Source organism: Globicephala melas, chromosome 3 (assembly GCF_963455315.2).
Source record: "Globicephala melas chromosome 3, mGloMel1.2, whole genome shotgun sequence".
Classification (NCBI taxonomy): Eukaryota; Metazoa; Chordata; class Mammalia; order Artiodactyla; family Delphinidae; genus Globicephala; species Globicephala melas.
This window is the reverse complement of record NC_083316.1, coordinates 13,840,741-13,868,093: the sequence shown is the minus strand read 5'-3', so window position 1 is coordinate 13,868,093 and position 27,353 is coordinate 13,840,741. Positions and strand designations below refer to the sequence as shown.

At 45.5% G+C, this 27,353-nt stretch overlaps 1 protein-coding gene across 2 annotated transcripts; it reads left to right on the top strand.

Moving 5' to 3' along the window:
* Positions 1–612: 612 nt before the first annotated feature.
* ZNF622 (zinc finger protein 622) lies at positions 613–25,936 on the top strand. Of its 2 annotated transcripts, XR_009563352.2 has the most exons (8): positions 613–1,390; positions 2,060–2,308; positions 2,526–2,688; positions 5,487–5,599; positions 12,361–12,504; positions 14,168–14,370; positions 15,125–15,182; positions 25,672–25,936. XR_009563352.2 is itself a non-coding variant. In XM_030856595.3 (6 exons), exons 1-6 carry the CDS (start codon positions 790–792, stop codon positions 14,293–14,295), a joined length of 1,398 nt encoding a protein of 465 aa, XP_030712455.1. In that variant the 5' UTR covers positions 614–789; the 3' UTR covers positions 14,296–14,438. The 2 variants fall into 2 exon arrangements, 1 of the variants encoding a protein (XP_030712455.1); XM_030856595.3 differs by lacking the exons at positions 15,125–15,182; positions 25,672–25,936 and having other exon boundaries at positions 614–1,390; positions 14,168–14,438.
* The last annotated feature ends 1,417 nt before the right edge of the window (positions 25,937–27,353 follow it).

Below are 27,353 nucleotides of genomic sequence, written 5' to 3'. Positions count from 1 at the left end.
CCCAGTAAGGCCGAGGTTCTGGCCGGGAGTCTCCGGTTTTCCTGTGAGTTCCCTCAGCCTCTAACCCGAGTCTCCGGTCGACCCCCGGGCTGGCCAGCATCTCTGGCTTTCGTGACACCCACTCCCGGGCTGCAGGGGTGCAGGGCGCAGACCTCAGAGAATCCAGACGGTCGGGCGGTCGCACGCATCAGTCCTCCCGGCTCCCCAGTCCTCCGTCCCGCGCGGTGGTCGCCTTCCCAGCACCACGCCTCACAGCACAGCCAAAAAGGACAGTAACCTGCGTGGGCGAGGCCTGTCGATCACACCCAACTCAGGGCAACACCCACCTCGGTCGACTCAATGAACACCTATTACTTCTGGTCAACCCAGCTCACGCGGATCCACCGATCCCACACCTCGCGGAGACCTAAACAACAATCACCTCAGGCCCATCCAATCACCACTCGTCTCAGGCTCATCCAATCATCACCTGCCTCAGGCCCATCCAATCACAACCCTCCTTACGCCAACCCAATCAACACCCACCTCAGGCCGACTGGGCGGGGCCGGATCCCTCCCGGGCTTCCCCCACCTTCCCGGGGCCTCTGGCCTCTCCGCGGCGGGGGCGTGGCTACAGGTCGAGGCGGGACTTCCTGTCAGGCCGGAAATAATTCTATCCAGTCCGGAAGTCAGCTCGCAATCCGGCTCTTCGGGGGTCTTGAGGCTTACGGTCCGAGTGTCTGGTGGGGTCAGGGCGCTCAGTGATCGCTAGACTGCTGCCTTGGTTCCCCTCTTATTTTCCGGCTGGCGATGGCGACCTACACCTGCAACACCTGCCGGGCGCTGTTGGACGACGCGGAGGCGCAGCGGGCCCACTACAAGACGGACTGGCACCGCTACAACCTGAGGCGCAAAGTGGCCGGCATGGCCCCGGTCGCCGCCGAGGGCTTCCAGGAGCGGGTGCGGGCGCAGCGGGCCCTGGCGGAGCCGGAGAGCAAGGGCGCGGCCACCTACTGCACCGTCTGCAGTAAGAAGTTTGCCTCCTTCAAGGCCTACGAAAACCATCTGAGGTCCCGGCGGCACGTGGAGCTGGAGAAGGAGGCGGTGAGTCGGAAAGTGGCGATCCTGAATGAAAAGAACTTGAAGGAAGGGCTGGGCGTGGACAGGGATGCGGTGAACGCGGCCATCCAGCAGGTTATCAAGGCCCAGCCGTCCACGTCTCCCAAGAAGGCGGCCCCAGCGCCCGAGGCGGAGTCCCGGAGTCCAGTGACCGTGGCCGCTGGAGGACGTGGGACTCAGCAGCGAGACCCGGTCGAGAAGCCTCCCCGGTTGCAGTGGTTTGAACAGCAGGCGAAGAAGTTGGCCAAACAGCAGGGGGAGGAGGAGAGTGAGGACGACCTGGATGCAGATGGTGGGGGCCTGTCTGGGGGGCGGGGAGGGGCGGGGGACGGGGCTGGTCCTCAAGCTTCCAGTTTATCTTTGAGGTTGGAGGGGGGAGGTGTCCGTTTTCAGGTGAAGGTGATGCGTGAGGGTGTTTCCTTGGTTTCTGAAGTGGCTGGTGTGGCCAGCACCCCCACAGGGCATTTTGTGTGTTTAGCTCACTGTTGTCGATTCAGGGACTGAAACCTTAACGGGGGGTGGGGGGAATAGTTAGTAAATATTTGTAGAATGAAAGGATACATTCTCTGTTGAAGGAGGAGATTGTTAACATATGCAGAAGGAGAACATAGTACCCTCACACCATGTGCTGCAGAATGTTTAATTCCATTGGGTTTCTGGTCATGATGGCTTTGCTCTGAGTTTGAGGTGCTCAGAATCGGCTAGCTAACTTGCAGTGTGGGGCTGGAGCCAGCAACCTAGGCTTCTTGACTTAATGAGCTATTTTTCCCTCATCCCCCTGACGCTGATTGCATGTGTTCATATATGCATAGGAAAGGAGCACGTGCTTCCTTCAAGGGGTTTACTGTGCGCTGAAAAAGAAGGATGAAAGCATTCCTTAGCCATGCCGACCGGTGTGTGGTGGATGATTGGCTGACTTTGAGATCTTCAGCTAACTGTTTTTCAAATCTCTGGCTTGCAGAGTGGGAGGATATTGATTCTGATGAGGAACTGGAATGTGAGGATGCTGCAGCCCCGGAGGAGGAGGCAGCGGAGGAAGAGGCTGGAGGAAGCACCCCGCGTGGCGCCATCCCCGTAACTGACTGCTTGTTTTGTCCCCATCATTCAAGCTCCCTCACGAAGAACGTGGCTCATATGACTAAAGTGCACAGCTTCTTTATTCCTGATGTAGAGTATCTTTCCGATCTTAAGGGACTGATTAAATATTTGGGTAAGTTCAGTCGTTTTTTCCTTTTGAATGACAAAATACCACATTATTGGGGGGCATTAGTTTGGGGCTTCTCCTCAATCTTGGATTGAGTGACCGGCTGATTTTGTGAAAATCAGCAACTTGATGGCTGCTTTTTGAATTGTGGACATCGACAATGAGCCCTAATCTGGCTGCAAAAAGCTGCTTTCATATTTTTTTTCTCAACTTACTTTTCCAGGAGAGAAAGTTGGTGTGGGGAAGATTTGCTTGTGGTGCAATGAGAGGGGGAAGTCCTTCTACTCCACGGAAGCTGTACAGGCTCACATGAATGACAGGAGTCACTGCAAGCTCTTCACAGATGGGGATGCTCTTTTGGAATTTGCAGACTTCTATGATTTTAGGTAAGTCTGGTTTGTAATGTCGAGCGAAGCCAGCTGATCACATTTGCATTGGATTTGCACGTGCCCCTGCCTGATAACTGTCTGTGTCTGGCTCTGTCCGGTATCATATTCTTCATACCTCTTAGCACACTTTTTTAGGAGGTAGTTATTTCCTCTCATTCTGTAGATGAGAAACTGAGTATTACAGAGTTAAACACACATATCTGACCCGGAGAAGATCTCAGGCCCAAACTGTCAGTTTGTGTGGTTTGAAAACTTGTTTTTGCTTGTTGTGATTTCCATGGTCAGAAGTTCAGTTTTGCCAGTTACCTCAGGAACAGAAGCAGGGAGGTTAGGCTTCACATCTTGGTTTCCCTGAGAGCTCTTGAATCACAGGCTGTCTCCTAAGGGACTTGAGCTGGTGGCTGCACCAGACCTGTCCCAATCACTTGGTGAAATTATTCCACCTTTACCTAGAATCTTGAATATTTCATACATCATGCAACGAATCCATGCTAGGAATTCTGGAATAGCTGGTTCTTAGTGTCAGTGTGCCTATGACCTAGCACAGGTGTGCTCTGCAAGCAGGTGTGTATAATGACCGTGCCAGGTGTGCAGAGTCCACCTAATACAGGTGTTCAGAAAAGTGTTGGTCTTTTAAGTTGTCCTTTTGCATTTTCCTCCTGATTTCTCATTTCTTACCTGTCCTGACAGAGAGTTTTTCATTATAGCCACTTTGGTGGCTCTGTAGGGGTATCCACTGTGGTTTTAATTTGCATTTCCCTGATGAGGACTGATGCAGTTGAGAACCTTTTTATATATCAACTGGCCGTTTGAATATCTCTTGTGAAGTATCTGATCTAGTCTTTTGTCTGTTCCTATTGGCTTATCTGCCTTAGTGTACATTTCTGCAGTTAATTTCCATGTGTATTTGTGAACAGCAGTAGAAGCACAGAGATTCTTCTGGAACTACAGTGTCTAATTTGCTAATTCCTAGGTGTACTCATGTCGCTCTTTTGGTTAATTAAGTAAAGTAAAAATTTTTAAATTCAGTTCTTCAGTTGCACTCCCCACATTTCAAGCCCTATGCTTAAAAACAGATGTGCTTTAAAAGTAGCTACCATAGTGGGCACACAGACTGAAAATTTGCATCATCAGAGACTTCTGTTGTTCAGCACTGTTCTAGGACTTGTTTTTGTAATGATTAAATTGAGGAGAGCTGCATCTCCAGCTGTACAGTCTCCTCCTCTTCCTCTGTGTGCCAACCCTCCTGGAGAGAAACAAATACAGAGGTGAAGGAATTCTGTTGTAGGTTATTTGCTCACTCTTTCTTAGAACAATTTTAGATTCTCAGCAAAACTGAGCAAAAGGTACAGAGATTTCAAATACACTCCTTACCCAACACGTGCATAGCCTCCCTCATTATCAGCATCCCCCAGTGGTACATTTGTTACAATTGATGAACCAAGTTGACCCATCAATTATCACTCAAAGTCCATAGTTTAGAGTTCACTCTTGGTGTTGTCCATTGTATGAGTTTGGAGAAATGTGCATACAATGACATGTATCCACCATTAGAATATCATACAGAGTGGTTTCACTGACCTACAGATCCTCTGTGTTCTGCCTGTTCATCATTCTCCTCCACCCGAACCCTGGAAAACAGTGATATTTAATGTCTCCATATTTTTGCCTTTTCCAGAACGTTGTATGATTAGAATCATACAATATGTAGCCTTTTCAGACTGCTGCTTTCACTTAGTAGTATGCTTTTAAGGTTCCTGCATGTCTTTTCATGGCCTGCTAGCTCATTTCTTTTTTGTATAATCCAAAAATACTCCCTTGTGTGGATGTGCCACAGTTTATTTATCTGTTCACCTATTGAAGCACATGTTGGTTTCTTCAAGTTTTAAGAATTTGGATAAATCTTCTGTAATTCATGTGCAGGTTTTTGTATGGACAGAAGTTTTTGACTCCTTAGGGTAAATACCAAGCAGCAGGATTGCTGGGTCTTACGGTAAGAGTGTGTTTGATTTTGCAAGACACCGCCAGCTCTTCCAAAGGGGCTGTACCCTCTTGCATTCCCACTAGCAATTAATGAGAGTTCCTGTTGCCCCAGATCCTCACCAGCATTTGGTATTGTCATTGTTCTGGATTTTGACCATTCTGATAGGTGCATACTGGTATCTCTGTGTTTTAATTGCATTTTTCTGATGACATATGCTGTGGAGCATCTTTTTTGCATGCTTATTTGCCATGTGTGTATCTTCTTAGTGAGGAGTCTGTTAAGGTCTTTGGCCCATGTTTTAATCAGATTGTTTATTGCTGAGTTTTAAGAGTTCTTTTTGCATTTGAAAAGCAGTCCTTTATCAGATGTGTCTTCCGCAAATACTTTTTTCCAAGTCTGAATCTTGTATTTTAATTCTCTCGACATTGTTTTTTCACAGAGCAGAAGTTTTTAATTTTAATGAAGTTTAGCTTATCAGTTATTTCTTTCACGGACTGTGCCTTTTGTGTCGTTCCTAAAAAGTCATCACCAAACCCTAAGTTATCTAGGTTTTCTCCTATATTATCTGTAGGATTTTTTATAGTTTTGTATTTTACATTTAGGTCTGGGATCCATTTTGAATTCATAGGCCATTTGCATACTTTACTACAGAGAAAATGCTAACAAATTGTTTTCTCTCCAAAAGCTTTCAGTGTAGTCACTGCAACTGTTAACCCCTCACCCCAACCCCTTTAGTTATCTAGTAGGTTTGCAGTATTTTAGTTAAATTTGAGGTATTGGTCTATGTATTAATGCCATTCCATGGTTCCAGGAGTAGCTACCCAGATCACAAGGAAGGGGAGGACCCTGATGAGACTGAGGACTTGCCCTCAGAAAGGGCCTTGGAATATGAAGACGACACCATGGAGCTGATTCTCCCTTCTGGTAAGTGCAGTTGTCCAGAATACATAGCTGCATGCCGCTGAGATTATCAGAGCAGCGTGTTCCCATCACTTCCCTTCCACACCGAGAGGAGAGACCCTACAGCTTCAAGTGTGTGTTTGTGTTCCCCTGGACGAGGTGAACTCTGAAGGTTGCCTCGTAGCTCTGTCTTGGCTGTTTTGTTTAAATTGCATCAATGTTTTCCTCACTTTTGTTGTGATTCGTAATGCTTTAATCAGTCATTGCCTTTCTTTTCAATACGTAGACCTTTTGTTTTCTGTTTATTATCTGGTTTTTTGGCCCCTATCCAGGTTTTTCTTGTTAAACTTGACTTTGCTCTTATTCCTTGAACTGATTCCTGTTTCCATGGTGGCTCAGACTTGCATATGTCAGTCTGGCATGGGTGGACCTGATTGACAGTGCCCAGGTTTCCTGTCCGTATTCAGGGTGTAGGGGGAGGCTTGGAGTTTGAATTCTGCCTTCTCCTTTGGGGAACAGGATTCATAATGGCAGGATTTTGTCCCAGATATGAATAGAAGAAGGAAAGCCATGAATATGAGAAGTATGCAGTATTGCTTACAGTGTTATGCTTAGCTAATAGGAATGGGGGCAGCTACAGAAGACGCATCTAAAAAGGACAGGGAATGGGATGATAAGATAATAAGATCCTGATAATACCTCGTATTTACTGAGCAGTTAGCACATTCAGGCAGATATATTATTTTAGCTTTACATCAAGCCTTTGAGTTAGATGCTGTTATTCTTATTTGACATATGAGCCAGCTGAAGCTTAGACAGGTTGAGTAATTTACCCAGGATCATGGACCTCGTCAGTGAAGCCCTTTCCCCACTTGTCTCCGCTGCCTGGGAGATTTGCAGTGATGGTGGGAGCAGGAACAGCCACATTGCCAATGGAGACGTCTGCCATGAAGAAGCCACCCTGAGGTGCTGCTCTCCACCTGGAATAGCACGGCTTAGGTATAGAGAGCCCTGCTTAACCCAGAGTAATAACCTTCTAAGGCTAAGGGCAGCTTTAGACAATGACAGTGAAAGGAAAGTGCAGGCAGAACCTGTCTTGAGGATATAGTTCTTCTACAGTGGTAGGGAAGCTGTAATGCAGCAGAATATCATGGCCTATACAATACGCAGCAGCAAAACAGGCCTAAATGTATCACAGAGGACCTAGTCCCGTCTTCCCTTGGTGAAAATACTGATGCAGAATGTCAGAAATAAGTTTAATAACTTCTTTTCTAAGACTGTTTATTTAGCCCCTAGTTTCATTAGCTTCCTCTTCCTTAACTGAGACTGAGATCACAGACCTTGAGAAAGTGAATGAAATGGTCCCTGCCAGCGGCGCATGGCGTGTAGTAGGATCACTAGGAACGTGGGCTTCATTTTGCAGCAACGCTGCTCACCAGTGAGCATATCCTATTTTAGAAGTAGAGAAATTTTCATCTGGACTTAAGACGTCTGTAGCTTAAAGACTCCTTAGCTATGTAGACAACACATTTGCCCAGAGCGATGGAGTTTCCTCAGGTTCGCCAAAGCCAAACCTGGGTGTCTTCTCAGGATCCGCTCTTCCTCTCCTACATCCAGATGGTGACTAATTGCAATTCCTAAATGGCTTTTGAATATTTTTTCTTTTTTTTTCTCCTCATCTGTGTCACCATGAAAGCTTCCTGTCTGGCCGTCTCCAGCCTGGTTTCCACTTGACCACCAGTCTATTTTCTTTTCCCTCTGGAATTTCCAGGGGGAGCCCTTGCCTTCAGGGTCACTTTGTCGCCCAGGTGTCCGGCGCTCTTCCTTTCCCGCCCGCCCGCAGTCTCCCTCCCCTGGGCCTTTGCCTGGGCGCTGCCTCTGTCCCCCGCTCCTCGTCCTCGCCCTGCAGGGCTTGCGTTGGGCCCCCTGCCCAGCTGTCGTGATGCGGCTCTAGCTCCTCTGTGCCTGTGGGCTGGCTTGCCTTCTGCCCCGTTTCTGTGAGGACAAAGCTGGCGTCTTCCATCTCTGCACAGTGCCTCAGACACACAGGAGCCGCGTAAATGTCTGTTGACTGAGTGACTGGCAGGTTGGAAGTGACTTTTATTTATTTATTTGCTGTACGCGGGCCTCTCACTGCTGTGGCCTCTCCCGCTGCAGAGCACAGGCTCCGGACGCGCAGGCTCAGCGGCCATGGCTCACGGGCCCAGCCGTACCGCGGCATGTGGGATCTTCCCGGACTGGAGCACGAACCCGTGTCCCCTGCATCGGCAGAGGGACTCTCAACCACTGTGCCACCAGGGAAGCCCTCTTGGGTTTTTAAAGCATGAATTTCCTTGCTCACAGCTACGTGTCCACGTACCAAGTGATGCTGTTTTAAAGTACTGGATGATGACCTCAGGGCAGCTCTTAAGGGAGACTGGGAAGTAGTGAGTAAGCGGCTTGGTCTTGGAGTACTGGGCGATATTGTACTGTTAGACTCTAGAGAGGCCAGACCAGCTGCCAGGTGCTGCCTTAACTCAGCTTTCGTCTCTAGCTGTGCACTTTTTTCTGAGTGTGTGCATTTTCCTGGGGAAACGCTGTTACATCATAAAGTCACCTGTGTGGGCACACGGAGTTTTAAAGTTTTTTATTTATTCATTTGTTTTTTAATTAATTAACTTATTTTTTGGCCACCCTGCGCGGCTTGTGGGATCTTAGTTCCCCGACCAGGGATCGAACCCGCACCCTGAGCAGTGAAAGCACGGTCCTAACCACTGGACCGTGAGGGAATTCCTCCGCACAGATTTTTTTGACTGTGCACTTTTTCTGGGGAAAGGCTGTAGTTTCTGAAAAGCATCTGTGACCTGGACGAGATTAAGAGCCAAGAATGGAAAAATCTAAACGTACAGCATTGGCTGCCTTCCTGGGTCTTCTTCACAGATGCCCGGCTGCTGACACCTGATGATAGAATTTGTTTAAATAGCAACAGAACATAGCACTCTTAGTGAACCAGAAGGTCCCAATATTTGGAAATTTATTCCAGCTATACAGTCACATACACTTTTACCATCTCATTTTAAAAACCAGTCATGCTCTAGTCAGTCTTGGTTATAATGAGACATGACAGTTTTGTGTCCATTGGTTTACCTCCGTGTCTCAGTGCTGACTTGGGGATTTTGTAATGAACCAAGAAAATAGGAAATCTCTGAATAAACACTGTATACATGTGTAGTGATATTACAACAGTATATTCAGTCACCTGGTTATGTCTTTGAACAAATTTACCATTCAGAAACTTCCTTGATTATGCTCAGTTATATGACTGGGTCAGCGTGGATGTTAGCATGAAGCTGACTTGGGAAGGATTCTAATGTGGAGAGCCTAGTGATACTTAATCAGCTACACTTAGCAGAGTCTGCTTTAAACTGGTTTTGAAAGCAGCGGGTAGTTGTGATTCCTTAAATCTAGTTGCTTCAGGTCAAGTAGATGATCCCAGAGGCAGTGGCATAGAGTATCCGGTAGAGGGCGCTATGAGCATTTATTTTGAAGACTGTGGTCTGGCTCAGTTCCTTCCCTCTTTGCTCTTCAGTTCCTGTGGAGCAAGTTGGTGTGAAAACACATCCAGTTAGTTGCTGACTAGCCAGATGAATCTGTTGCTGGATCCACGAAGGGCACGTGATCAATCTTCTTAGGAAACTTACAGTTAGAGATATTTTCTTTTTCATTGTCTAATGTCACCCAGTGTTAGGCTATTTGTTAAGTAGGAGTGGAAATTTTTAAAATACATTTATTTATTTGTTTATTTCTTTCTTTTTGGCTGCATTGGGTCTTCGTTGCTGCGTGGGCTTTCTCTAGTTGCGGCGAGCGGTGGCTACTCTTCATTGCGGCGCGCGTGCTTCTCACTGCGGTGGCTTCTCTTGTTGAGGAGCATGGGCTCTAGGTGCACGGGCTTCAGCAGTTGTGGCGCGTGGGCTCAGTAGTTGTGGCGCACAGACTTAGTTGCTCGGCGGCACGTGGGATCTTCCCTGACCACGGCTCGAACCCGTGTCCCCTGCATTGACAGGCGGATTCTTAACCACTGCGCCACCAGGGAAGCCCTCAGTCTTTTTTTTTAATTGAAGTACAGTTGATTTACAGTTTTGTGTTAGTTTCTGGTGTACAGCAAGTGATTCTGTTTTATATATATATATACATTCTTTTTTGTATTCTTTTCCATTATGGTTTATTACAGTATACTGAATATAGTTCCCTGTGCTATACAGTAGGACCTTGTTATTTACCATTTTATATACAGTAGTTTGTATGTGCTAGTCCCAAACTCCTAATTTCTCCCTTCCCCACCTCCTTCCTTTCCCCTTTGAGAACCGTAAGTTTGTTCTCTATGTCCGTGAGTCTGTTTCTGTTTTGTAAAGAAGTTCGCTTGTATCATGTTTTAGGTTAGGAGTGACAGTCTTGTAAGCAGTTCTTACTGTGGAGAAAGATAGATGGACAGGTTGTGGCTTCATCATAACTCAGACATTACCCATCTGTTATTTATGGACAGGCACACCGTGTTCTATAACGAATTTTCCTTGATGAGGGCCTTCCAGTTGAGCTGTTCTCAGCACATTGTACTTGGTGCTTAATGTTAGGTTCTCACTGTCATTGCCACAGGACAGGAGTAACTTTAAACACTGAATGTTTAGAGTTCTCCTGTCCGGTGTCGGAAACCTTGGCGTTGATTAATGAAACCTTTTCAAGCATGTTTTAGAAGCCAACCTTCAATAATAACGTATTTCTAAATGCTGCTTGCGAATGTAAATGAATCGATTTATTAAGTACTAATGACCAGCAGCATTATCATTTAATGATTTTGAGGAAATCATCATTGCAAACTCAGAGCAAACTGCCTACATTATAAATGGAAAGTCACAATCAGCAGTGCTGGCTTTCCTGCCAGAGCCTCCATTTAAGAGCGAGTCCTTCTCCGTCCGCTGTACCTCACTTATTTCTTGTGGTTTAGGAGCTTTGTTAACTCTTCTGCTGCCAGAACAGTCAGGTCCTGGGAAGCATCTTTTCATCCATATTAGTATCCAAAGGCCGCATCATCTTTGAATTGAAAGTTTCTCTTTGTCATCTCTGGCGTCTGATCACCAATCAGTCAACTGGAAGTAACCACTTTTCCATATCTGCGCAGAGAGCAAACTGTTTCCCAGGTAGCTTGCCAGGTATAGGGACTTGAAACGAAATAACCTGACAGAATTTTTTCTTGCAGGTTAAAAATCGAGGTCCTAAAAGCGAATATAGCCATCTACAATAGTTAACAGTATTCTGTTCATGGTCTTTCTGCACAAAATATTCTGAAAGAAATGATTTTTTATATATAAGTGTAAAGCTTCCATAGCAGCCGTACACATGGTTCTACCTGGCTGTATTTCCTTAACTCATTTTCAGTGGAAACAGCTGTTCCGTGCCTTGTGTGTATGCTGTTGTTAAACTTCTATGCGTTGATGTCTGTCTGGGAATGTATTTGATTGCTTATGTTCTACTTAATATTCTTGTGAAAGTATAGCCTGGGTTTAGTAAGCTCTCAGGTGATCTCAATGCCGGTGGCCCAGGAGAACTTTTCAAGAGCCAGGGCGCTCTGATGGAGCCTGGAGTGTGTCATCACTGAAGCCCGCCCCCTTCACTTTCACCTGCTGTGAAGCTGAGATCCAGGGGTCCGCACACTTGTCCTATAAAAGAGCAGATAGTCCAAAGCGTTCATTTCTGAAAGCGTGATTGACTGGCATGGTTGTATCAGATCCTTCTCAGTAAGTAAAACCTGGAGAGAGAATTCATCTTAGTCATCTTTTAAAATTACGGTTCGGGCTTCCCTGGTGGCGCAGTGGTTGAGAGTCCACCTGCCGATGCAGGGGACACGGGTTCGTGCCCCGGTCTGGGAAGATCCCACATGCCGCGGAGCGGCTGGGCCTGTGAGCCCTGGCCGCTGAGCCTGCGCATCTGGAGCCTGTGCTCCGCAACAGGAGAGGCCACAACAGTGAGAGGCCCGCGTACCGGAAAAAAATAATAATAAATAAATAAATAATAAAAAATAAATAAAATAAAATTCCGGTTCACCAGGCGACTTCCGTCATTTAGAAAGCAGTAGGGCAGGGTTTCTCAGCCTCAGCACTGTGGACGTTTGGGCCAGATAATTCTTTGTTTTGGGGGCTATGCTGTGCATTGTACGATGTTTAGCCGCATCCCTGGCTTCCACCCACTAGGTGTCAGGAGCCTCCCTCTAGCTGTGACAGCCAAAAATGTCTCCAGTCATTGCCATGTGTCTTTTGGGGATAAAATTGCCGGTTTGAGAACCACTGCAATAGAGAATTTAAGCAAAGGAAAAGTGGATTGGTGTCTCTTCTAGACTCAGACTGTGGCTTGCAGACCTAAACATCAGGGCCATTATCTGTGCTTAATCTTTTTTCTATTAAAAAAAAAGTTAAAGCTCCTTACCTCCTCAGATCCTATTATCTGTATTAGTTGGGGACAGCTATGTGAATTTCTAGGGAAGCATATTGTCAGTACAGATGCTGAATTTTTCACCTGGCAGTGACTTGCCATTATCTCTGTTTTTCAGTGCCTCTACCTTTGGTTTTCCTTCTTTCATTGTTTAACATGCAGCTTTATCTTTCTTCAGCAGATTAAAGCACTGTTTCTTCTGGCACATCCATTTTCCAGCTAGATAAAAGTGAAAATTCTGATTCAGAAAGCCTTTACTTTTATAGCTCTGCCTTGAAAAACTGTCCAACTCAGTGCTTCAATATTGTTCTTTTGAAAAACAGGTGCCAGAGTGGGTCATCGCTCCTTGATGAGATACTACAAACAGCGGTTTGGCTTGTCAAGAGCTGTGGCAGTTGCTAAGAATCAGAAGGCTGTGGGCCGGGTCCTCCAGCAGTACAGAGCCCTGGGCTGGGCTGGCAGCACAGGTACGTCCACGTGGACCACAAGGCCCGGCCCAGGAACTTGCATCGCACAAGGGGCCTCGGGTGAACTGATTTTTTTCTCTTTGTCCTTGTGGGTCCTCTCTAGGGGAAACTTACCTTCTTGGCTCTGGGGGCTTCTGTGACCAGTTGAGACATTTATGGCAATAAGCCCAAAGCTCCATGACTTAAAAGCTTTGTATTCCCTAGCACAGTAACTATTTTAAAACTCATATAGACCATTACCTTTTTCAGGAGGTATAGTTACAAAAATAATTGTTCAGCAATTAGCAAAGGTTGAAATTCTCCTGGAGGTCATACAGAGGAATTAAATATCCTTGTGGCGATAGTTTGAGCTGTGAAGTCAAACATGACTTATCTGATATACTTGTAGGTTCTTATACAATGAGTATGAGTAATTTAATTGATTGAAAGCTCTGTTTCCTCACTTATAAAGTGGAGATGATATTAATAGGACCTACTTGTAGAGTTGGGCAGGTTGACTGTCATAATGCATGTATGACATAGTACATGCACATAATAAAGGCCAGCTGTCAGCTCTTCCTTTTGTAATTTTTCCATAGAAAACTTAGTAAGACTCAGAGCTAGAGCAAGCCACTGAAATTGTTAAGCTTTGAAACATCATCAGTGTGAAATTATTTAAATCTATTCTGATGTGTCTGCTGAGTGAAGCTCATTATGCTTGGATCTTCAAGGAGAAAGTCAGTCCACTGAAAACAGTATAGAGAGAAGGGAGAGAGCTGCCTTCTGATGGCCTGGAAAGCTTTGGCACTGGAATCCATTGTAAATGGCTCTGTGTTTATATACACGTAGGTTCCTTCACTACGGCTCCCTGTGAGCTGAGTTGGTTTCTTATAATTAATTAATTAATTAATTAATTTTTGGGTCTTCGTTGCTGTGCGTGGGCTTTCTCTAGTTGCGTCAAGCGGGGGCTACTCTTCTTTGTGGTGTGTGGGCTTCTCATTGCGGTGGCTTCTCTTGTTGTGGAGCAGAGGCTCTAGAGTGCAGGCTCAGTAGTTGTGGTGCATGGGCTCAGTTGCTCCACGGCATGTGGGATCTTCCTGGACCAGGGATCAAACCTGTGTCCCCTGTATTGGCAGGTGGATTTTTTTTTTTTTTGCGGTACGCGGGCCTCTCACTGCTGTGGCCTCTCCCGTTGTGGAGCACAGGCTCTGGACACGCAGGCTCAGCGGCCATGGCTCGTGGGCCCAGCTGCTCCGCGGAATGTGGGATCTTCCTGGACCAGGGCACGAACCTGTGTCCCCTGCATCGGCAGGCAGACTTCCAACCACTGTGCCACCAGGGAAGCCCAGCAGGCGGATTCTTAACCACTGCGCCACCAGGGAAGTCCCTCTGACTTGGTTTATAGTCTGCCTTTCTCTGTCCCTTTTGGTCAATGTGGGGCTTCACCTTTTGGGCTTATAGACCTTTTCAGATGATGAAAACTAAAGAGGCTCATCCCAGAAGAATGTATATAGAGAGAAGTTCTGGTATGCAATAAACCCCGCAAGGCCCATGGGATAGAGACCCCAGATAATAACTCTTGTTTAAATATAAGAACCCACTTACCCCAAACTAGCTTTGATTCTCTGCCAAGATCACAGGTCACAGACCTTTGCCTCATTTCTTATCCCCTTTCCAACCCCAGGAGCAGCTCTCGTGCGCCAGCGGGACATGCAGTATGTCCAAAGGATGAAGTCCAAATGGATGCTGAAGATGGGGATGAAGAACAACGCCACCAAGCAGATGCACTTCAGGCCCCAAGTGCTGTTCTGAGTCGGCCAGGGATGGCGTCATCATCCGTCTCCTGCACAAGCGTCCTTGCCTGGGCACCCGTGGAAGCTGGATCAGGTAGCAGACCCTTATGCTGCTACTTCTTCCTGTACTTTCTCTGTCCTGACCTGATAATAAAAGTCAGAATCGTATTGGCTCTCCAGTGTAATTTTTGGACAGGGTTGAAATGTCGTGTTTTTGCAAAGTGAGTGCTGTGTCAACTGGACACAGGCCCTGCCCTTCTGAGAGTTGCTTTGTTGTCTCGGCTTGAAACTGATTTAGGGCTGTCAGAATAGTGTTGGGAATTCAAGAGCGGCTTGTCTGCTCCAAACCTGGTTTAATTTTCAGAAGAACACCTTACCATATCATGGCGCTGGGACCTATGTAAGAGGGCTTTGAAGCCTCTGGAGGAGCAGAGTTGAATGTCCCTCCCTGGAATGTATTATGGCTCCCAAGGTGGTGACAGTTTGGGCACTTTCTTTAAATCCAGGGAAAGTAAAAGGGCATGTCAGTGGCTTGCTGTCAAGGGTCTTCATTTGTAAATGTGATCCCAGAAAGAATGAGTGTGCTTCACCCTGAGACTGTTTCCAGTGCTGCCTTTAGAGTAGGAAGAAAATAAATGTAAACTGTGTAAATTTCATTTGAGAAACAAGAACGACCTCAGGATTCAATCTCTGCAGAGATGCTCCGTTTAGGTGGTTTAGGGGGAAGGCCATGATATATTGGAAATGAAAGTAAACATGAAGTTCAGATCCATTGACCTACCTTTCTGACTTTGGAGAAGTGACTTGGTCTTTGAAATCTGTACAATGAGGTGTTCATTGCCTCACAGGTTGTGCGGTTGATTAAATCAGCAACGGAGCTGTCCCTCGCTCAGTCCGCAGCACAAAGTAAGTGCTTCAAGTTCTCCCTGGTGGGGCAGGTGCCCCTCTGAGGACGGGCATGTCTGGGCAGTGCAGTGGTCTTTCTGAGGAGTGAATTCAGGGATGCCTGGAGATCGTGTTTGCCCTTACCATGCACTCAGCAGCCCTCGCTAGCTGGAGACACATCTTTTTCCTTAAATTTTGGGTGCAGAATGGAATGAATTATATTTCATTAGTACGCGGGTTCACTATCTAACAGTGGAGGGCTCCCTAGTTTAACTTTACTCCTTCATCCTGTCTAACATTCTCGTCACACAAGTACCCACCTTCTTGTGTTTGACATCTTTGAATCTATATCCTGAGAAAATGATATAGTGCTTGGCATGGGGTGTGTTTTTAATCTATACTTAACTGAACGTACGGGACATTGTGCTATATTTCTTGTCAGTTTTGTTTTTCTTTCAGTATATTTTCACTCGACTTGGTAAGCCTAATTCATCTTCTGACTGCTGGGAGGTGTCCATACTGTGTTCTCTACACAGAACTTCTCTCCCGCTGCAGCTGACCCCTCCTCCTCTCTAACCCCCCAGTCCCACACCAGCACCGCACTGTTTGAGTGCTTCGTTTATATTGGTGCCCTTTTAATTTTGAGGCTTTTTTTTTTTTTTTTTTTTGCGGTACGCGGGCCTCTCACTGCTGTGGCCTCTCCCGTTGCGGAGCACAGGCTCCGGACGCGCAGGCTCAGTGGCCATGGCTCACGGGCCCAGCCACTCCGTGGCATGTGGGATCTTCCCGGACCGGGGCACGAATCCGTGTCCCCTGCATTGGCAGGCGGGCTCTCAACCACTGCGCCACCAGGGAAGCCTTTTTACCTGTGAGTGGCGATGAGGACAGCGTATTTGCTGACCTGAAAACATTCTATTTATGTATTATCTACTTCTTCCAGTCTTCAAGAGACTCGTTCTGAGTTAAGTTTGTGAAGCAATCCACTGTCACCTCTATCCACATCATAACTTTTAAAAATTCAGTTTATTTGCCTTTCTGGAGTAAAGCTCTACTTGGGAAAGAAGGCAAAGAAAAAAGATTTAAACAACTTATCTAGTTGAAGAAACAAAACAGCATGAGAAATGAGCTTGTTTTGCCAGGGTGGACTTCTTTGTGGTTCAGGAAAGTAGGGAGATGTCTGATACTGGATTTCCTTGTCATTCTGTCCTTTGATGTGTGTCTATTTTTCATCCTCTGGGTGCACTGCCCCCCACTCTCTGACTTCTGTAGTTGGGGTTCCTGGGGCTTCCTGGCCCGTTCCCACACAGCAATTTGCTACCAGATCTCCGCACTTTGGTCCTTTCAGGGCTGCATATTCTTGACGTGATGTCATGCCCATCACATTGGAGAAGGGGCAGAATCTGTCAAACTACCAGCTTAGAGCCTAAGGAAAAGCTCCCATCCTTAACTTCACACTTGATCATTTTTAATTTCACTACTTAAAATATATTGTTCACATAGTGCTTTTTTCTTTCTCCAATTATTTATTCACATTAAATTTTTTTTTATTTTACATCTTTATTGGAGTATAATTGCTATTCACATTTTTAAAATTAAATATTTATCCAAATTAACCCCAAAGTAAATTTTTATTAAATCCAAATTTTTAGTTTAATCCTTATCAATACTTCCTAACACCTGTTATCTGTAAGATAGTTAGGTGTCTAAACTGACAGTAGATACCAAAGTAATCCTATTAAAGTTTCTGAATTAGGGCCAAGTTAGCTCTGGCTGCTGTAGCTGGCTGAGTGACTTGTAAGGACTCTTTTCTCCTGGGAGTAATCCGAGGATGGGATGGACCTTGCAAGTTGATTCATCTGTCTTTGGTTGAGACATCAAGACTGGGATCAAAAGCGAGAGAATATAATCTCGCTCCCTCTCTGTGTATTTTACCAAAGCCCCAGGGAGCTTTGCTGATTGGTTGCACTACCCGTCTGCAGACTAGATGATGACTCGATGTATTCTTTCTGCTTTGTGGACTATGCATTTGTGTTTTACAGAGTACAAAGTGCTTTATTGTGCCATTTTTTGTTTCTCCACTGTGAAGTGTAGGTAACATTTGTATTTCACACATGAGAAAATAGATTTAGGGAAGTTCAGTAACCTTTGTAAGGAGACAACAAAAAGAAGCCAGAGATTTCTGATCCAGCGTTCTTAACGTCACAACATGTTCGTACAGAGTGTTCAGCAGCATCTCATCCTAAGGAGCACACTCAGTGGGGCTGTAAACATCTATTCAAGTCCCTTCTATTTGCAGCAGCTGTGAAAGAATCTTGTTCTAAATTGAGAAACACATGGAATTTAATATGTCCTTTAATGTTACATACATGATACATACATAGTTAACATAAATGTTACCACATAAAATATCTTTTCTTGCCTAGAATGTGAATGAATTTGGCCCTTAACCAATTTTGGTCATTTGTGGATTCTTAATTTTAAGTTGCTTTCCTCTGTCTGAGATTTTTCAAAACTGTTAAGATTCCATTGGACATGATTAATTTGGAATTCACAATAATTCATCTGTAGGAGACCAGATAATTGCTGTGTTTCCAACTCTGCAAGCGGGCATTTTTGCAAGGGAATTGCTTGTAGTCCTAGAGAAATTTATAAGTGCATTGAAGAATACCCGTCATTTAATTTAGACTCATTTGCAGTTGGCACATTAATTATTAATGCCACTGAAACTGATGGAGATTAGGAAGATTTGATTAGCTTGTTAATGCTGCAAACATTTCAGTGTTAGAATAATAATTTATTGATTATTTGTGGGGCTGACTGTTCTTCTGTAGATCTGTTCTTTCTTCCTGGGCACAGAGCTTCCCAGCCAGAATGTATTTCCCAGCCTCCCTGGTAGCAAGGTGTGGTTATGTGACTAAATTAGGGCCAATGGATGTGAGCAGAGGTTGGATTCAATCTAAGTACAGATCATCTGCAATTTGGAGACAAGCAGCATTTTTACACTCTGCCTCTTTTTCCTCTGCCCACCTGGAGATGAGGTGTTGCCACTTTCACCCATGTTGCCACTCTCATCTCAGAGGACAGCAGAGTGATTGGGTGAAAGGAACCAGGGTCTCTAAATGGCATCATGGAGTAGAGCTGCCCTGCTGACCCAAGCTGGCTGGGCTATTATGTGAAATAAACTGAAGCCACTGTGTTGTGGAGTTTCTGCTACAGTAGCCTCACTTATAATCTAATAGAGTAAAACCCCAGGGTAATGCTAACGTGACCTGTCATAATGCAACAGTGTTTGAGATGCAATTGTCAATTTCTGGTTCATAGCTTTCCTCTTGGTCTTGTTCTCAAACTGAGGTGGGCTAGATCCTTCTCTTTACGCAGGATTGGGGGACATTTAGGGAAAAAGTGCCTTACGATCATATGGGAATTTCTCAGGTCAGTATGTTCACTATGTCTCTTTTTTTACTCTTTCAGAGACAGTAGAAACTGAAAATGAATATTTGTTATTAACCTTGTATGGCAACTTTGCAACATGCTGCTAATTCTTTGACCCTGTTCCCATGGAGAGGCAGGGTCTGTCTCCCCTTCCTTTGATGCTGGCCTGGCCTTAGTTGACTTGCTCATAACAATAAAATGCAGCAGTAGTGATGCTGCGGATTCCACAGACAGTCACATAATGCAATTCAGCTCCATCTTGCTTCCTTGGCCCCTGACCATGTAAGACGTCTGACTCCCTCAAGGAGGTGCTGCTGTACAGAAGCCCAGGTTATGGGGAAAGGTCACTGTAGGTGCTCTGGTTGACGGTCCCAGTTGAGGTTCCAGTCAGTGGCCAACACCCACTGCCAGCATCAGAGGTCACCATCTTGCACGCCCAGCCCGGTCGAATCTTCAGATGACGGCAGCGTCCACTGACATCTGACCACAACCATGCGACAGATCCTAAGCAAAAACCGCCCAAATGAGATTTCCCCAAATCTCTGGCCCACGGAGGCCGTGAGCATAATAAAACGATTGTACACCACTGGGTTTACACAAGCAGTGGTGACTAGTACACTCTACCATTATACCATCACCTGTTTTGCACAGTTGGCATTTCGGTTTCCACTTGCCAACTTCTGGTGCGGTTTTCCTGTCGATATGACTTCAAGGGCAAGGACTTTACATACCTTACTTATGTTACTTAATCTTTACAACATCCTTATCGAGTAGATATGATTATTATTCCCACTGTACAGCTCAGGAATCTCAGGCATAATTGGCCAGGGTCTTGCTGCTCTACATCCCTATGCTATCATCTGTGCTGCTTGAGTCATAGAATTTCAGACTTTGGTGACACATTGAACTGACCCAGATCAATTTCCACCTCCCACCTCTTCCCTCCCATCTGGGTTACATACAAGAACCTGGATGCCCGGGATGGTGTCATGTGACTCACCTGCGGAACACGTCAGTAATTGACAGCAAGGGAAAACAATTGTCTCCATGCTGGGTTTGATACTATACTACTCAGCAAAGTCAAACTTTTTTCAACTCCTTCAAACAACCTTTTAGTACAAACTATTTTCTGAGTAAACATGATGCATTTCTTTGGAGGAAATGAATGCACCTATAGTTAGCATAGACCTACAAATATATTAAAAGTGTTTAACTATACTAAAACATCAAATCTGTATTTGTTAAAGAAATCTACAATTTTGATTCTATTGAATAAGACCTCTAAATTTAAGGCATTCATTATTATGTTACTCCATGATATTCTATTATTAATGACCACATTTGGTATTGCATCAGCAAATACCATTTTCACCTTGGGTAATGTGTCTCAGACATGTTGTCCTGACCAAGATCATCCTTTTTCTAAATCCAGCAACTGCAAATGTGGAAAATAAGACTCTGTCTATAAAAGTGATGGATTTTAGATTTTCTGAAGAGATTTGTGTCATGCTTAGTACTGGTCGATGGGAATATGAAATTGACAGTAAATAGAAACTCTCATAACATTTATGCTTGAAGCATAACAGTCCTTCCAAGATGTCCTTCCTATTGCTAATTCAATGAATGAAATCTATTTGGATAATTTGGTAGTGTCTTCTTTTTATTCATCTTGAAGCATGGAGGAGTTTTTCATGATATAAACACAAAAATGTATAACGTAAAAATTCATAACAGTAAAAGCTAAAACGAAGAGCTTATTATGTGCCAGACAGTGCTGTGTGCACTTTCAGATGTGTTAGACCATTGTGTTCTCAAAACAACTATGCAAGGTAGGTAATATCCCCATTTATCCAAGTGGGGAGACTGAGGCACTGACACCCCTTTACACTCGACCAAAGCAGTGAGGACTCTAAGGAGCTTTTGGGTTTGTTGGGTGTCTTTATTGACATAAAATGTGTTAAGAATTAAGGCTGAAAAAATTTAAATGTGAATCCTTTTAAAAATACTAAAATCATCACATATTCACATTAATACATTTTTAAGAAAATAAGTATAATTCCTTCAAATACTGCAGTGTTAAGAGTGAATTTATTTTACCCCTTTTCAAATGTCTTTCACATCCAGCTTGAACAGACGACAATGGGATTTTCCTCTCTGCGTCTGCACCCAGTCTACTGTATGACACACATCACGTAGATGGTGCAAACTCCGTGTAACCTGATGGGAGAACAAGAGTGAAAAGGGAAAATAACATCTTAATATTATTATGAAAATAGCAACCCCCCTGAAAAGTTCTTGGAGACAGGCAGGGGTCCCTGGATCACATTTTGAGGACCACTTCCCTACACTTTCCTGCCTTTCGGTGCACAGGGGAGATGTCTTTCCTTAAGAAGTAGTGTCCTCACGTAGTGTAGTAGGAGTGTAGTAGGAGTAGGACCTGTGTGGTCAGAGGCTGGGGTGCCATCCAGGTTCTGCACCTGGTGCTTCTTGACTTTCACTAAGTTACTTGTTTCTCTGTGTCTCAGATTCTTCATCTGAAATAGGGCTGGTCATGTATCCCTTCCAGGGACATTATAGCCATTCCAAAAGTTAGGTGACAAAGTACCAAACAGGTGCTGACACACAGAGAATGCCTTTATAAAGGGTAGCCTTTATTTCAGATTGGCCAGTGATGGCGAGGAAAGGAAGGAGAAGGGTCACACATTCCTATTTCTAGAGAGTTCCGACTCCACTCACGCCAAGCCTAGAAGTAGCCTCATGTCTGTTCAGGCCAGGTTTGTTTTTTGTTTTTTTTGTTTTTTTTTTTTTTGCGGTACTCTGGCCTCTCACTGTTGTGGCCTCTCCCGTTGCGGAGCGCAAGCTCCGGACGCGCAGGCTCAGCGGCCATGGCTCACGGGCGCAGCCGCTCCGCGGCATGTGGGATCTTCCCGGACCGGGGCACGAAGCCGTGTCCCCTGCATCGGCAGGCGGACTCTCAACCACTGCGCCACCAGGGAAGCCCCCAGGCCAGGTTTTGATGCCACATGATTTACAAAACATCATTCAGTGTTCAGAGCTCTGGGCATTTTTGGACAGATTGTGGGCTTTACCAAATGTTACTGTGTCAGCACCAAGCTAGGGTTCATGCCGGTGCCATTTCATTCAATTCTCTCCACTCCATCACCAAGAAGCAGACATCTCAGGATCCAGAAAGATCTTTGCTACTTTTTGCCTTTCAACCAGATTTACAGGATCCCAGGTTTGCAGCAGTGGCCTCTGACTTTCTGTCCATGCCTGTTGCCTGTAATTAAAAGACTAAATGTTTATTACATTTGGGTGGGTGAGGGAGTTAGACATGCGGAGTATGTATGTGTGCCCATGTGTGTGTTTCAAAATGAACCCAATGGCAGTCACAGATGACTTAATGAATGCAGAAAAAGTTTATATTTCATTTGTTGAAAATCCACCTTAGCCAGGAGCACAATGTCCTGAAGAATAAAGATAAGGTGAGATGATCTGTTATACATACCGATAAAACCCTTTACCTACTACACTCATAAAGATAGAAATTACACACAAGGCCACATTAAAAACATCTGTAAACAAGAGCCCAAACTGATTATTTCAGGTTCATAATCTCTAATTTACAGAATTTCAGGGAGAAATCGACCCTGAAGTTGTTTGAAGATAAAAGTTCTGGCTATGAATTAATGTTGAAAAATATGAAAGGATTACAGGTACTTGGAAGAAAACGTCTGAGGGATTCATCAGAATTTGAAACTGTACAAATACATGACAGCTTGGGGATCTTGAGAAACCACTTCACCATTGCTTTCTGTCGGATTTTATAATTTGCAGCTTCAAAGAAAAAATAATTTAAAATGATTTTTTAAGCCTCTACCTACATTATTCGTCCGAGTTTAGAGGGAAATAAATTTCATTTATTTGGACATCGTACATGCCAACAATGTAAGCACTCTGTTGCATTGATTCTTACTTAAATACATCTATACATTTGAAAGTATATTGGATGTCTTTAAGTTTGCCACTGTCAGCATCGTGGTATTAAAATGTCCCCTCCTCAGCCGTGTCAAAATGCAGCAAGTATTTGTTAAAAGGCTAACTTTTTAAACGACTGATTTTTATTTAAGTAGATATGGCTGCTGCAGTGAGTTGGGAGGACTTGATTTTTCTCCTTTAATCTCCTTTCCTTCCTTCCTTCCGTCTCCTTCCTTCCTTGCTGTCTTCCTTCCTCCCTTCTCTCTCTGTCTCTCTCTCCCTTTCTTTCTTTCTTTCTTGTTGTTATGTTACCCTTCAAAAGTGGATTTTAATGTTTGTATGGACAGTAAAGCACTGAAACTTCATTGCCTTCATTATCTAGAGTTCTTTTAGGAACAACAATTACAATCACAACATTTAGCTGAACCCAGGGCTTCTCCCAAGATCCCTGGTAACGAGGATGTGACAGTAAACCTGGGCTCATGGATGCCTATCTAATTTCGTTACCGTGGATACACCAACTCGACCACTCAGATCTGTGTTGTAGTGGATGCTGTGGTGTGCTGCCTAATCACCCCTCCAGGACTGAGGCACTCGTTCACCCACATGTCAGAGAGCTGGCCTTTGATGCCTCGCTGATGAGCCCCTCTCCGGGAGCAGCCCTTAGCAGAAGGAAGCTGCCCTGCCCAAGGCCACACCCCCTCTGCATCCAGTGGCTGGTCCCCTTGCCTAGATCAGGACAACCCTGACAGCTTTACCAGCTCCAGAGCTTTCCATGGGACTGCTTAAGGCCTTTATTGCAACTGCCTCATAGTTCAACTTCTCCCTATGTGGATTCCTTTTTCTCTCACTTGCTTATAGGTATAGATCCCCAAAGCACTCCCCAGTAAAAAGCCCTGAAAGTAAATCTCCATCTCAAAGTTTGTTTTCAGGGAAGAATAACTAAAAGCAATGGTGGCAGGAAAGGCCCAAGGAAGGAGGCTCTTACATGGGATCTGGTGCTGGGTCACCAGCTGGCTGCAGTCAATGAGGGCACCATCTCTGGGGGTGGGTGGAGTACTGTTAGCCCCCAGCACTGTAGCCCTGCAATTGTTAGTGGCGAGACAGCTGGGAGGGAATGCATAGATGGGTGCAGGATCTGGGCATCTGAGACATTCAAGGGAAGTGGTGATTGTAGGGACAGTGGAATTGGATGGCTTTGCTGAGTGCTATAAAGTGACTTAGAGAAAGACAGTGAAAGGCTGGAGTGATTAATCACCAATCTAAGTTGAAGTGTGAAAGCCAAAGGGCTATGGAAGCTTATAAAGAGACTCTCCCCTCTTGCAGCCAGAGGCAGAAAAAAATGCCAGAATTCAACCTTGGACTTAATTGGAAGGCCAGCAGAGCTCCAGAGAAGTTGGCGTTTTCAACGCCAGCAAGTCTGCTATGCCAAGGTCAAGGCCCTAACTGGGAGTCAATGAGATGCTGAGACTTGGGATGCAGACATCTGTGTCCATGCACTGTTAAATACCTCGAACCGTCAAATGCCCTTGAACCCTCTGGGCCTACTCTTCCCTATGAAAAACTATTGCTGCCCCCTTGCTTGAAGATGAGGCAGAAGCCTCTTCATCAGCAGCGTAAGACAACATGCTCCCAACTCAGGGTCCGCCCCTAACTCCATCCCTCGACACTAGGGATGGAGTTAGGGGCACTATCTAGCATGGGGGTCAGCAACTACAGCCTATGGGTCAAGTCCAGCCTGTAGTCTGCTTTTCTGGACATAAAGTTTTATTGAAACACAGCTATGCCCATTCAGTTACATATTGTCTATGGCTGCTTTCATGCCGCAGTGAGAGACTTGAATAGTTGCAACAGAGCCTAAAACATTTACCACTATTTACTGGCTCTTTATAGGGAGAGTTTGCTGACCTCTGAACTAGAGTCAAGTCATAATAAAACCCAACAGGAGAAGTGCTGGTCCTGATAAGGGAGGAAAGAGAAAATACACTAAAGAAGGTGAAGGTCCTAGCCAACAAATACTAGCAGCAGTGGAAGAGTACTTATGGGATTGAATTCTGAAGGGCCTGGATTAAGGAGGATGGATAAAGGAGAGTTTCTCCACATGAAAGAACTCTCCTGATATATAGGGTTTAACACTCTCTTGGTTGGCTCTTGGAAGCTTAGGAAAACAATGACCACGCTAAGTGCAGGAGATATGTGAGCAATGCCTTGGCAGACACTGGAGAAAGAGATCAAAATTCTCCAAGAAGCAGGCACGCTAGGGTGGATATACTCTGTATGACTGGAAAATCCACCAGTTCACTGTGTTTCATAGGGGTACCCAGAGGACACTCCATTTACCAAAGCCGTAAGGAATGAGCTGGTGAGAGGGGCATCCTCTTCCCTGAGAATCTCAATGAGACTGTCCTCTGCAGTCAGGGCTGATGCTATAGAAGATGCTGATATAGAACTGGGATCCCTGAGAACAAAGAGGATGATAAGATCCCAGATGGATAGGGGTTGAGTGGCAGAAATGAAACACTGGAAGGAAAGAGAATGCAATTATAATGAGAGTGGCAAGGGGACCCTCACTCACAGAGAGCCGTGGAGATGACCAATAGAGCCTGGTGGTGTTAAGGGCAGGTAGAGGGGTAGCTAACAAGGATAAAACTAACAAGCCCCCCACTGAAAAGTCACAGCCAATTTCCAGACCCGAGCCAGTCCTTCAACCCCTAAAATGTTGCCTAAAGGAAAGGTTGGTTTCCAGAAGCATCCTGCTATACCAAGGCCAGTGCCTATGGTAATAATTTCCCTGGTCTTTACCCAAAGGTCTGTGACCATTTCCTTGGATAACTCTGCAGTGGTTTCCCAGATATTTCAGGGACTCGGGCAAGACAATCTCCACTGATACTCAGAGATTTTTATGTTTCATCATGGCTCTTTACTAACCTCGGGTCTTATGAGGGGTAGGTAGTAAGATATCCAGGCCCAGCCTTGTTCACAGTGGGTTCTTTGGCCCCAGGGATCCATGGGGTGATCATTTGTTCAGTCTCTGAATGTATCAGTAAGTGGAGGTCCTTAGTAATTGACAGAATCTCTTCATTATTTCTTCCGTTTGTAGAGTGAGCTATTGCAGTGCAGAAGGCCACATGGAGGACCCTGAGACTTTCCCACTACGGTTGAGAGAATAAATAAAAAACAGTATCACATTCGGGAGGAACGGCAAGAATATCTGTCACCTCAACCACTCAACACGGCAAGGGTTGTGGTCCCATCATGCCCCCATTGAATTCAACACTCTGCCCCATTTAAAACCAGGATCTTGATAATTGAGAACAGACTTAGTGTATCTATTACCACCGCTAAATATCCAAACTGCCAACACAGAATCCAACACTGAGGCCCCCATACAGCATCCTCCCCGAGGAGACTAACCAGTTACTTGTTAGCAACTTGCTTGCATGGGATCCCTTTCCATCTGCAAGTGGCAATGAAGTATCTAGACCAGAATTGACACATATTCCAAGAAACTGCTTTGCCTTCCCTGCCTAAAGGATTCAGTCAGCCCTGCCATCCGTGAGTTTATAGATTATTTGATAAACAGGCATGGGATTGGACATCATGTAACCCTGGACCAAGAATCCCATTGTAGAGCCACCAGGTCCTACCTACACCAAACCACACCACCCAGAAGCCTGCTGCCTAACGGAGACTTTGGAAAACACAGCTAAGGTGACAGCCTGGAGATGATGCCCTTTGAGGATGGGCTGGCGTTAAATCAATGCCCGTTATATCGTGCTGTGCTCCCAATAGGTGGAACTGATAGGTCCATAAAACAAGGATTGGAAGTAGGCCTGACCCACTTAAGCATCATTCTCAATGACCTGCTTGGGGAATCTGTGTTCCTTCTCACTGCACAGTTAGTGTCTCAGGCCCTGGTTTTCAGAGAGAGGATGCTTCCGTCAAGTGACATGGCAAGAATTCCATTAAACTTGAAGCTACGGCTGCTGCCTAGTTACAGCCACATCCACACACAGTGAGGCACTAGACGGTTCCTTGGTACTCCCTCGCCAAAGTCTGAAGGTAAGTGAGCAAGTACCACAGCTATGGGTTGAATCTGGCCATTTAACACCACAGGCATGTCCTCCAGGTGACCTAGCGCTCAGAGCCCTCAGGGATGAGAATCTGGGTCACCCCACCAGGTAAGCCACTCTGACTAGCCGTAGTGCTGTCTGAGGGTGTGGGGACTCTAAAAAGGAGAGTTGAAGAGGGAGATGGCGGTACCAGCTGTAGTGGCAGGGGCGACTGTAGTACATCCCAATAACCTTCCGCTTCTAAGTTTCCCCAGAAAAAGAGATCATCCAGAATCACAGGGAGATATTCTCAGATGGGGCGAAATTACTCTACAAAGGAACTGGATTTGGAGGGCTCGAGGGGTGAACTGTAATGGATCTAGGGGTCTCCCCTTCAGGACGAAAGCATTCATTGCCCAAGCAGTCAGAAGCCTTGGCTCTGACCTCTGCAAAGGCACTCACCAGTGAGTCCCACTCAGGAATGGCCCTTGGCCAAAAGGTGCTACCTTTGTCAAGGTTACAGCCAAGTTCCAGTGGCATCCGGAGATGGGCCTCTGTGAGGATACAAAGGCCTGGCACCCTTGCCTCCCCTGGGGCCTCTGAAGGACCATGGCCACTTCCTGTCTCCCTGTGGTATTTGCTGAGGCTTCTTCTGCAACTGCATCCGAGCTCAGCTTCTCCCTGTGCCCCATCCTGTCTCCTTCAGCCCTCATGGCGGGTATCTGAGAGC

What these genes read in the sequence shown, in the direction of transcription:
- ZNF622 (XM_030856595.3), top strand. Translation starts at nt 790, where the DNA reads ATGGCGACCTACACCTGCAACACCTGCCGGGCGCTGTTGGACGACGCG. An exon ending in GGGACTGATTAAATATTTGG is followed by an intron (nt 2,309 to 2,525) that starts GTAAGTTCAGTC and finishes TTACTTTTCCAG; the next exon opens with GAGAGAAAGTTGGTGTGGGG. An exon ending in GCAGACTTCTATGATTTTAG is followed by an intron (nt 2,689 to 5,486) that starts GTAAGTCTGGTT and finishes CCATGGTTCCAG; the next exon opens with GAGTAGCTACCCAGATCACA.